The sequence below is a fragment of the Rhinatrema bivittatum genome, chromosome 4, assembly GCF_901001135.1.
Source record: "Rhinatrema bivittatum chromosome 4, aRhiBiv1.1, whole genome shotgun sequence".
NCBI lineage: Eukaryota > Metazoa > Chordata > Amphibia > Gymnophiona > Rhinatrematidae > Rhinatrema > Rhinatrema bivittatum.
In genome coordinates this window covers 382,835,758-382,847,953 of record NC_042618.1, presented here as the reverse complement: position 1 = coordinate 382,847,953, position 12,196 = coordinate 382,835,758, and the positions used below count along the sequence as shown (strand labels likewise).

The 12,196-nt window shown below is 44.8% G+C and overlaps 1 protein-coding gene across 1 annotated transcript in view; it reads right to left on the bottom strand.

Annotated features, from left to right (window-relative positions):
* Positions 1 to 444: 444 nt before the first annotated feature.
* Positions 445 to 12,196, bottom strand: part of PDE12 (phosphodiesterase 12) — a 33,301-nt gene continuing 21,549 nt past the window's right edge. The window contains exon 3 of the mRNA XM_029600931.1: positions 445 to 2,185. Coding sequence (XP_029456791.1) covers positions 1,743 to 2,185 — 443 coding nt within the window. The 3' untranslated portion in view covers positions 445 to 1,742. The remainder of the gene's footprint in view (positions 2,186 to 12,196) is intronic.

The window sequence follows — 12,196 nt, the reverse complement described above, 5'->3', positions numbered from 1 at the left end:
ATTTCACCTTTCAGGCACTTCAAACTATCCTCCTTCCTATAACGCCCATTCTTTCCTTTAAAATGAAGGAAAAAGGAGCACACATCATCTGCTCTCTTGTGTAGTTAAGTATTTCTCTTATGTAGTTTTATGCTACCATCTCTTAGAAGTGGGCCTCTTCTGCCCTGATCCTGCAGTGACTTGGGCTTTTTCCTCATTTTGATTATCATAAATAGTATGCTGTGGAGACAGCCAGTTTAAGATCACCCCCTTTTTCATTTCATACAGGTTGTAGTTTTAAAAAACACTTTGTGCTTGGCCATTTGATAAGCTTTTTCTGAAGCGTTGTAAAACAGGCATGAATGCTATATCTACCTCTCACTGATACCTGTAAAGAATGAATACAGCATGAACAACAGACAATACTAAGAAGAGGATTTAAAAATAAAAAAAGGGCAATCAGCATACAGAGACATGCACCTTTTTATTCCAAACAATGTATAAAGTCTGGAGAAACAGGATATATGAGCACAAGGAAGAAAGACAATTTAGCACTAAGCTCAAATGAGAAAACAACTGTTAAGAAACAGGCAAGATCTTTTCCGAGCAATTTAGATAGCATTGCTACTTTATTAAAAATCTTGATTACAACAGTTTTCATGTGAAGCTTGTGCAATAGAAATTTAAAAAGACAACTGTAAGCTGTATGGTATGCTCAGTACAAACCTTACTTTAAATGGTAAGGTATAAATAAAACGAAGTTTAAAGCTACTGGATCTACAACCCAAATATGTTTTTGTAAGTGAAAATGCTCCAGTTCCCATACCCTGCAATGTTTTAAACCCTCCCCAGTGAATATACCTGGGCAATTGAAGATCTTCCCAGCTCGTGCTGCAGGCAAAGTCTCCTCCATGGCTGGACCCTTCAGTGTCACTTTTCTGGCAAGGTGCAGGGAGGAGGTGGCAGCCTGCAGTAGTGCCACCTGCCTTCCTCAACCTTTGAATGTATCACTTCCAAAGGTGCCCTGGTCCCAAGGAACAGGAGATGGGAACCAAAGTTGTCTGCTCTACAATACTCTGGCAAAGTCACAAAACTAACTTTCTTACTTAACATTGTTGATAGCTTTAACTAAAGATTGTATTTTTCTGTTCCCAGTACCGGGCTGAATACTCCAGCTTAGAAATAGTATAGGTACAGGACATGCTATTTTATTATTATTTTTTTTTAAAAAGGGAGTGAAGTAGGGAAAAAAAGAAAGACTTAGAAACCATACTACAGTTAAGTCCCCTTTCTTTGTCCTCCACAAAAAATGTTTTTCTGCAGGCAGAAGCTTATCTTGCCTTTAAAAAAAACTTTAGAGAACCTGCACTGTTCTTATTATACCAGTCTGATCCAGTGTTGCTGTCATCTACTCATTTGAACTTTACCAAATTTATCCTACCATCTATAAACACATTTCAGTCCAAATGTATTTAATCAAATAATCAGTTAAGATTCATCCATTCAAATAGATTTTAATAAAATAATCTTAGTTACTTTAAAAAAAAAAAAATCACCTATAAAAATGGATGCAAGTCTAGAAATGCTTCTCAGAGTGTATAGAAAAGAAGGGGAGTGATGTTACATGCAGATGAACCTGGACACATCAAATGAATTACACATTGTTATGGTAATTGGAATATGTTCACATCTGCCAATCTGTATACAAATACAGAAAATCTCTGATTCAAGTTAAGCTCCTTCACAGTAATCTTTATTTTGCTCTATTTCCACTTTAAATCGCATACAAGTGCTATATGATCAGAGGGGTGTGATACACTAGGCAAAGCCTGATGAGTTGTGACTTCTTCATGACTTGGCAAAGGGATGACTTGCTCAACTTCTAAGCTATTGCTGTCAATGAAAATGTAATCTAGGCAACCATGAAACCCACCCACATAATTTGTATAAGCAGGTTCCCCGCAAGCACTTTTCAGTTTCAGCGGATGGATTAGGCTCATGTTGCACCGTTCTTCTTCTCCATTAGAGACCCAGTCTTCATGATCATCGGAAATACTGCCACTTTTCATAAGGCTGTACAGTCCTGATGATGGGGTGCTATTGAAATCTCCACAGAACAGCACAGGTATGCCAGGGTACATGTCACACGTCACGTGCTTAATGTGGGACAAGGCTATTGCAATTTGAGTAAGACGAACATTTGCACCTAAGAACAGAAATAGATCCGAAGTCAGTTATAGAAACCAGGCTTACAAATTTTTAAAAGAAATACCACCATTCTCAAATCACAGATAAATAAGTATCTTTGCAGAAAGTATAAACTACACAAAGTACAATGGAAACAAAATCAAAGCTCCCAATCCATTTTAGAAATGCAAAACTCATTACATTGCAGGACTTAATTTTAAAGTAAATATACACTATATGTCCCTGAGACATATATAGCCAGTCAGGTTTTCAGGATATCTACAATGAATATGCATTAGATAGATTTGTGTACAATGGAAGTAGTGCATGTAGATGACCTTAGTCATAGTCACTGTGGATATCCTGAAAACCTGACTGGCTAGGAGTGTCCTGAGGACCAAGTTGAAAACCCTTGCTCTAAGGAAATAAAATCAGTCATTTAAATCTCTCAAAAAGGCAATGCTAATATGGTTTTCAGAGAGTGGCCAACACACAACTATAGTGTTCCCTGTACATACTCAGATCAGTCCAGACTCCTGGGTTTTGCATCCCTGCCAGCAGATGGAGACAAGGTTTTACTGCACTGCTACATAATCACTTGTGCCACCTGCAGTTCCTCAGTATTTCTCTGTCTCCAGCAGATGGTGGATGGTGCAAAACCTGCAGTTCTGCAGTTAGGAGACCAAATTTATTTATTTATATATTTTTAATGATTATGAGCCTTCCACCCAAAGGGTGGTGGGTCCTAGAGGGGCCATCCCTGTTTGTTGAGGTGGGCAAGCTGGGGTCGGTGATGCTTGATCCATGCTTCCGTGGGGTGTAAATCTGGTGCCCAGATCCCTCCCCCCTTTGCAAGGCTGCTGAGGTGGATGCAGGTTCAGCATAGCTGGTTTGGTTTTTGGGTTGTCTCTTTATTTTTTTGGACAGCTCTGTGTTCCAGCCAGTAAATAAAGTAAAAAAAAAAAAAAAAAAGAATTAGAGACAGGTAGGAGCCTGTATTCAGGCCTTGGCTGACTTCCTACCTCTTTGCTTTGGGCAGCTGGAGAGTACGACGCTGTAGTTCTCAGAGTCTGGGGCTTCTTCGGGGCTGAGGTAAGTTTCCTGCTGTCAGTCAGAGGTGGTGTGTAGCTCGGCGCGATCAGGACTTAACTGTGTCGGGTTGTGCGCTGCTTGTTCCGCAGGCAGTGAGGGGCAGGGGCTGTCGGATTCCCCAGGTGCAGCGAAAAGGAGGCTGGCGCCCGTTTCTGTTCCTCCAGCACCGCAGACTTCGCGCTGGCTGGAGGACCAGTTTCCCCTTGGCGCAGAAACAGCGGCCATTTTGAGGGCTCAGTCAGCTCAGGCTGCGCCGCCAGCCGGGGAGAGGGATTTTCCTCTGAGGCTGTCCCTGGCCTGTTTGAGCTCTGGGGAGGAGCAGGAGGAGGCAGAGGAAGATGGTAATCCTCTTGTCTGTCCCTGGTCCTTCTCAGCTCGTGACTGGCGTCTCAATATCTTTTTCTTCAGATTTTATGTTTCTCCTGTATGAGGCCTATTTGGCTCAGCAGAAGGCGGCAGCTTCTAGTCTGGGAAACTGGGCCTGGCCTTCCAAGGGTCTGGATTTGGGTCCCATGTGGGCCATCCCGAAGGAAGTGGCCTGCGGTGGTCCAGCACTTGTTGGGTCCGGTTCTGTTTCGGGGGGTCCCGGCTGATAGTTTGGATGACTCAGAGGATGATCCAGAGTTTCTGGAGATGCCCTCAGCGCATGACCTGTCGGTGGATCTGGATGTGGTTGGTGCTGATCCGGGGGAGATCCTGGTTTCTGAGGGGGGATGACCCTAAGGTGGCTTAGCCATTTCATAAGGAGGAGCTTGGGCCATTGATTCCTCAGATTTTAGAGGAGCTCAGGGTCAAGGTCTCGCAGGAGGACTCTGATCTGGAAGGAGCTGATCCGGTCCTGGATGGGCTGCGGCGCCCAGCGAAGGCCTTCCATTATCATAAACTGTGAAGAAGCTGGTAGATTGGGAGTAGGGGACTACCGAAGCTGTTTTATGGGTAGGGAGGGCTATGGTGAAGCTTTACCCTTTGCTGGAGCAGACATTGGACCTGCTTTCCCTCCTAAGGTTGATGCGGCAGTTTTGGCCGTTACCAAAAAAAAAACATCCATTCCGGTTGCGGGATCCGCAGCGTTGAAGGATGTTCAGGATCGGAAGCTGGAGGTGCAGCTCAAGAGAATTTTTGAGGTGTGGGCTTTGAGTTTACGTTCGGCCATTTCTTCTAATTTTACGCAGAGAACAAGTCTGCGTTGGGTGCAGCACTTTCAGGATGCAAAGGCAAAGCCTGGAGAGGAAGCGTTTAAGGCTGAGCATTTAGAGGCGGCTGTGGCTTATGTGGCTGATGCTCTGTATGCCCTGGTGAGGACATCTAGGGTTATCGTGTCGGCCGTGTCAGCCAGGAGGTTATTGTGGTTGCATAATTGTTCGGCTGGGGTCTCTGTCTTTCAAGGGTCGACTCTTGTTTGGAGAGGACCTGGAAGAATTATACAGAACCTATTTCATGCCCCTGCATATTTATTCGCTCACCCCCAACTCTATGGCCAATAACCATCCTATAACAATATCCTGGAGCCTCGTTGTAAGTTTGTTACAGCCGCTAGCTTATTCCTTTGTAAACTCATCCCAAGGCCTACCTGACCCCCGCCTGTTGCAAATTAGCACGCAGGTCATCTTCTTGCCAATCCATTTTATGCTCTATGTATCAGTCCCCGCCTCCCCCTAGCTCTTGGTCCCTTCCCCCTTCCCCAATTAGTTCTCATTTGCAATTTGATCTTCTATTTAACTTGTATTGTATTCCCGTATTGCAGTTTATTGTAAAGCCTTGTTGCTGCATTCTGTTAACCGATGATATGTTCCTAACGACTGTCGATATATAAAAGACTTAAATAAATAAATAATTAATAAATAATTTTGGCAAAAAAAAGGTTCACAAGTTGCCTGAGGAAAAGCCTAAGGCTAAGAGATTTTTTTCAGACTTGTTCCCGTTTTCGGGATACTAGAAGGTCTTACCCAGCAAAAGGAGCAGCAGGTCCGCAGAGGCAATTTTTGCTCCATGGTCAGTCTTGGGGTCAGTTCTTTTGGGGATGCCGGAGACCATTCTGGGACACCGCAAATGGTAGCACAGCCGGAACTAAGTCTTCGCAATGAGGAGAGGCTAGTCCACGCCATTGATCCAGTTGTAGGAGGTCGCTTGGTGCGGTTTTATGGGGAGTAGGCCAAAATTACCAAGGATCAGTGGGGCCTCATTGTAATAAGAGATGGCTATGCGTTAGAATTTGCTCGGCCCATCCGGGATTTGTTTCTGGTTTCCCCTTGTGGTCCTACAGACAAGCAACTGGTTTTTGGGAGATGCTGGACTGGTTGTGGAAACTAGGAGCAGTAATTCCGGTTCCACAGGAAGAACAAGGCTCAGGAAGGTATTCCATTTACCTTGTCGTTCCAAAGAAGGAAGGGACTTTTCGTCTGATCCTAGATTTAAAAAGGGTAAATGCAGCACTCAAGGTGCTGCGTTTCCGGATGGAAACCCAGAGGTCTGTGATAGCGGCAGTTCCTGGCTTTTTTGGACTTAATGGAGGCATATCTGCACATACCCATTCGCCCAGATCATCAGAGGTTTCTGTGATTTGTGGTTCTGGGACAGCATTTTCAGTTTCAGGCTCAGCATTTTCAGTTTCAGGCTCTTCCCTTTGGGTTAGCCACGGTGCCACATACTTTCACCAAAGTGATGGTGGTGGTAGTGGCAGCACTGCACCAGGAAGGAGTTCGGGTGCACCCTTATCTAGATGGCTGGCTTATCAGGGCAAAGTCGTGGGATCTTTGTGTTCAGTCGGTTCAAAAATTGATCCACCCTGGGGACTACAGAGAGGAGAGGTGAGAGGCAGTCTCGACCAGCTAAAAAGAACTGCCCTGAATTTCCCCGGAGTGCTAACTCACTCTGCTTTGTCAGGGCTCCAGTTTCTGATAAGCCCTAGGCGTCCTGACGTCATCTCTGCAGGACGCTGGGAGGGGCCTTTAGAATTGGGCCCGCAGCAGTTCGCAGATTGGGACTCCAGAGAGGGGAGAAAGGTGAAAGGATGTCTTGACCAGCTAAAAAGAACTGCCCTGAATTTCTCTGGAGTGCTGACTCACTCTGCTTTGTCGGGGCTTCCAGTTTCTAGTAAGCATCTAGTAAGTTTCTAGGCATCCTGACGTCATTTCTGCAGGACACTGGGAGGGGCCTGTATGCAGATGATGTGCAAATTCTTATCCCCATTCAAAAATCCCTTAACGAAACCATCCAATTCTGGGAATCTTGCCTTGAGTCTATCAACTCCCTATTATCCAATCTCCACCTTGCGCTTAATACTTCAAAAAAACAGAAATCCTCATCATTTCTAATCAACTGGACCACTCACTCCAACCTACTTTCCATAACACTGCACTAAAGTACACACCACTGCACTCAGAGAGACTTAGGCATCTCGCTGGATCAACACCTAAACTACAAACCCCATATTAAGTCTCTCATAAAGGGGGGTTTCTTCAAACTCCACATCCTTAAAAAGCTCTAAACCCTCCTTCATGCCCAGGACGTCCACACAGTTCTGCAGATGACCATCCTATCTAAACTGGACTACTGCAACTCCCTTCTCTTAGGCCTCCCTGCCTCCACCATCAAACCTCTGCAAATCCTTCAGAACGCCATGGCGAGAGTTATTACCAATACTCGTAAAAGGGACCAAATTACCCCTATTTTAAAAGATCTGCACTGGCTCCCCGTCTCTTTCCGATCACAATACAAAACACTCACCATCCTGCACAATACCCTCTACAAAAACAATCTCGCCTGGCTCGAGGAAATGCCCCATTTCCGCTTTTCTAACTGCCCAGCCACAACCTCCCATCCCTCAAAACCGCACAACTCTCCATCACTAGAGAAAGAGCCTTCTCCTTAGCTGGTCCTACCCTATGGAACTCACTACCTGCTGAGCTCCATCTAGAACCATCCTTACAATTCAAAAAAGGTATCAAGACATGGCTTTTCAAACAAGCCTATCCGGATACCAACCAAACCTAGACATTATCCCTCTTGAACCACCCTGGCATCCCTTACCCCCTAACCTTAAGCCTCTTAGAACTTGCATTTTGTTTTGTATATACCTGAATACTGTTAATACGGCTAATTATTCTTGCTCTTCATATGTTATGTTCCTTAGCAATTTAATTCGGTTACTTTTTCTTTCCCTTCCTACTCTCGTACTTTCTCTCTCCCTCATCCCTGTTCCTCGCCCCCCGACCCCACCCCTTTTCTAACCTGCTCCCTTCCCCCTTTCCTCGTTCATTGTAATTTCCTTCTTCTAGTTAATTGTAAACCGGCTTGATGTGTCCTACGAATGCCGGCATATAAAAACCCATAAATAAATAAATAAATAAAATTGGGCCCGCAGCGGCGCATAACCGCCACTAGCGCATCGCTGAAGCCGAGCGCTAGTTTAACTGCTTTGTTTAACTGTAGAGTTCTTTGGACGCCCCTCGTTGTCTCCCACTCTGAAGGTTCCCTCAAGTAAGTTCCTCCCTCTTTCTCTGTTATTTCTACTTTGGCATTAATCTGTTTGGCCGTTTGGGGAAGAAGAGGAAGGGGACTGTTCTTGTTTTCCCCTCCAACCCCACTGCTCCTCTCCCTTCGGTGTCCCAGCCGACCATTGATGGGTTTTTGCAGCCTTTGAGTACCAGTACACCATCAGGGCTGTCTCAACTTGACATGGGAGTTCCTGCTGCTTCTTCTTCGGGGAATTCCACCTCCCTCAGCCCTGATCTCTGCATACCACCTAGACCAGGTCGCAGGAGAACTTGTCTCAGCCTATAAGTGCTTTACAAGCTTCTCTTGTGGTGGGGGAACCTGTTTCATTGGATCCTCAGGTTTTATCTGTTGCTTCTAACACCCCGGTGGTACCTGTGCAGATTACCATGGAATCACTCTGGACTGCTATCAAGAGATGGAAATTTCTCTCAGTTCTAAAATTGAGAATATCTCTACGGTTATTGGTTCCATTCAATCTCAGATTCTGGGGCATGACACAGCTATTAAGTGTAATTTAGATTGTGGCTCTCATTTGGAAAAGCAATGTGAAACATTAGGTAAATGTGATACTGCATTTATTAAAGGGCAAGAATTTAATCAACGTAGGTTAGAAGCCTTAGAAAATAATTCAAGGAGGCTGAATTTGAGAATTCTTAATTTTCCTAAGTCTAATACTCTCTCTCCTATTGAAATGCTTAGGAAATTTTATGTGGAGGTACTTAAGGTACTAAGTGACTCTCTATTACACCTATTACTAAAGCTTTCTATGTTTCTGGTAGACCATCTGCTGTACCACTGAGTAATCTTTCTATACAACCCAATGTATTAGATAATTTAACAGCCATGCTCCAGGACTCTCAGGTCAATATTGAGGGCTTTGCTACTTTATTGATGGTATTTGCCCTGGAACCTGATAGAATTTGGACTATGAAAATGTTTTTTCGTGCCTTAGAGAAGAGGTTTTTTGGCCAACAACTTGCAATATTTCCTGATGTAGCTAAAACCAGTCAGCTGAGAAGGAAAAGGTTTTTGCAAAAGAAACGAGTGTTAGGTATTGGTGCTTTTTTCTTCTTCAATTTCTGTGCAAATGTGTTGTTAAATTAGGCACTCAAATATATTTTTTTTGATCCAGATAAGCTAGAAGGTTTTCTGCAAAATAGAGAGAGTCCTTTGTCTATTTCTACTTAATTTTCTGAGATAAAGTCCAAGATGTAGCAGATAATTTAATTTTTCTGGTCATTATTTCTTTTTATTGATGTTTTGTTAAATTTATAGTCCCCAATTTGAGGCCTTACTAGGACAATTGCTTGCTTTTATTTTTTGCTTGTATTTTTTCTATTTTTCTTATGGATTGTTCGCTATTCTATGTATGTCATTGTATGACTTGAATTTTGGAAATTATGAAAATAAAGAGTTAAAAAAAAAAAAGTGATCCACATTCTCGAGACACTTGGCTGGATAGTAAACTTGGCAAAGAGTCACTTGGTTCCCTCGCAGTTCCTGGAGTATATGGGAGCCCGGCTTGACATTCTCGAGGGTAAAGTGTTTCTTATGGAGGAGTGGGTTCTGAAGCTGCAGGGCCAAGTTTGTCAGTTGTGGGGTTGTCTATGCCCAGAGTCTGGGATTATTTACAAGTTCTGAGTTTGATGGCTTCGACCCGGGAATTGGTGCTTTGGCATTCACTCATATGAGGCCTTTGCAGAGAGCTCTTTTGTCTTGTTAGAACCCGCTCTTGGAGGAGTTTCACCTTCGTTTGCCGCTCGAGGATGTTGGCAGGGACAGTGTCGTGGTAGCTTCTAACTTCCAGTCTCACTCAGGATGTGGAGTTGGAGGTCCCAGATTGGGTGATTCTTAATACCGATGCCAGTCTGTCTGGTTGGGGTGTGGTGTGTCAGCAACAATCTATTCAAGGCTGCTGGTCCGCAATGGAGGCTTTCTGATCTATCAACTGGTTAAAGACCAGGGGTTGCGTTTAGTGTTACTGGCCTTTCTGCCACTGGTCAAAGGTTGGCCAGTGAGGGTTCTATCGGATAACATGATGACAGTGGCCTACATCAATTGGCAGGGAGGAACCAAGAGTCAGGCAGTGGCTCAGGTATTGCGGCAATGAAGACACATCAGGCAGGATTCATGGCAAGAAGGAAAGTGAAGAGAAGAGAAGGGCTGACCACTCCTTTGGGTCCCTTTTTATTGTACATACATCCATAGCATACAAATGTGCCATCACATCATTGGCTCCCCTCTCCATAGCATACAGACGTGTCACTATATCATTGGCTCTCCTAGCCATAGCATACAGACATGTCATTAGACCATTGGCTCAGGGGGTGTGTACAGATCATTTCATTGGCTGCTGAAGCCTATACCATATATGTGTCTTCCTTCTGCCTGCATCTGAATATGTGGCAGCTAGGTATCCTCTCCCTAGGCAGTGAGGGTTAATTATAAGCTAGAGATTTAAGATGTGCTAGTCTTGCTGCATTCAGTGCAAAGGTCAGAGAGAAGGGAAGTTAGAGTTAACCCCTGACATGGCTTGCTGGCAAAGCTCATAATTCCCCACACTCAGGAGGCTCAAGAACTGATTCTTTGGATGGAGTGTCATCTGAAATGGATAGCCGCTTCGCACATCGCAGGAGTAGAAAACATCCAAGCAGAATTTCTAAGTGGCAGGTTATTAGATCCAGGAGAGTGGGAACTCTCAGAGACAGCGATGCAGCTCATCTGCGAGAGGTGGAGCTGCCCCCATGTGGATTTAATGGCAACATCTCAATGCAAAGGGGCAGAGGGAGTCGAGAGCATGGGACTGTGGGAGTCGACGCACTGGTGCTTCCTTGGCCTCGGGAAGTTCTGCTTTACGTGTTTCCTCCTTGGCCTCTAATTGACAAGGTGTTGCTTTGGATAGACAACCAGGCAACGTGGTGTTGGTAGCCCCAGAGTGGCCACTTCGTTCATGGTTTGTTGATCCAATCAACTTAGTCGTAGATGGTCTGTTATGCCTCGCCCATCTGCCGGGTCTTCTTCAGCAGGGGCCAATATTTTCAGTCCAGACTGCTCACTTTTGTCTAGCAGCTTGGTTTTTGAAGGCGGCAATTGAGGTGCAGGGGGTACCCAGAAGGGGTTATTGCTATGCTCCTTCAGGATAGGGGGATGTTTACTTCTGTATCCTATGTAAGGGTCTGGAAGGATTTTGAATCCTGGTGCATCATGAATGGCGTGCGAGCAATACAATGTTCAGTCTCTCAGATCTTGTTTTTTCTTCAGGAGGGTTTGGCTTTCAACTCTCTTAGGGTCCAGGTGGCTGCTCTGGCTTGCAGAAGAGGTAAAGTAGACTGTTGCTCTCTGTCCTCCCATCTTGACTTAGTTTGGTTTCTTCAGGGGGGGGGGCCTAAGAATTTGCGCCTGCCGGTTTGGAGAGTTTTTCTGTCTTGGAATCTTAATCTTGTTCTCAGAGGTTTATGTGAGGCACCTTTTGAACCTCTTCAGAGAGCGACGCTTAAAGATTTGACCCTTAAGGTTGTTTTTCTGGTGGCCATTTGTTCAGCTAGGAGAATCTCTGAGTTGCAGGCTTTGTCTTGCCGTGATCGATTTCTGCAGATTTCAGACTCAGGGGTGTCCTTGCGGACAGTGCCCTCTCCTTTTTACCGAAGGTGGTATTGGCGTTTCATGTGGATCAGTCGGTGGAACTTCCAGCTTTTCCGGTGATGGACTCTTCCGCTCCTCATGCGAGGGAGCTTTAAGATGTTGGACATAGGCAGAGCTCTGTTGAGGTATCTCAAGGTAATGAATAAATTCAGGAGGTCAGATCATCTCTTTGTTTTGTGGAGTGGTTCTAAGAAAGGTTTTCATGCTTCCAAGTCTACTATTGTGAGGTGGCTCAAGGAGGCCACTAGATCCACGTACATAACGAAAGGACGTCTGGTTCCTGAGGGTTTGAGAGCTCATTCTAAGCAATCTCAGGCGGCCTCGTGGACAGAGACTCAGTTAGTTTCACCGCAGGAAATTTACAGAGCAGTGACTTGGAAATTGCTGCATACTTTCACACGGCACTATCGCTTGGATATGGGGGATCTGAAGTCCTGGTCATTTGGTGAGAGCGTTTTGCGAGCAGGACTCTCAAAGTCCCACCCTAACTAGGGTGTCTGGACTATCTGGGTACGTATCCCAGGAGTCTGGACTATCTGGGTACGTAAAGGGAAATTAAAATTGGTTCTTACCTGCTAATTTTTGTTCCTGTAGTACCATGGATCAGTTCAGAACCCGCCTGACCTATGGAGGTGGAGAGTCATCTGCTAAGCTGAGATTTATTGGTAGGGTATACAGAACTCATGGTATTGAACATAGGAACATAAGAAATTGCCATGCTGGATCAGACCTGGCAATTACCCAAACACCAAGAAGATCCCATGCTACTGATACAATTAATAGCAGTGGCTATTCCCTA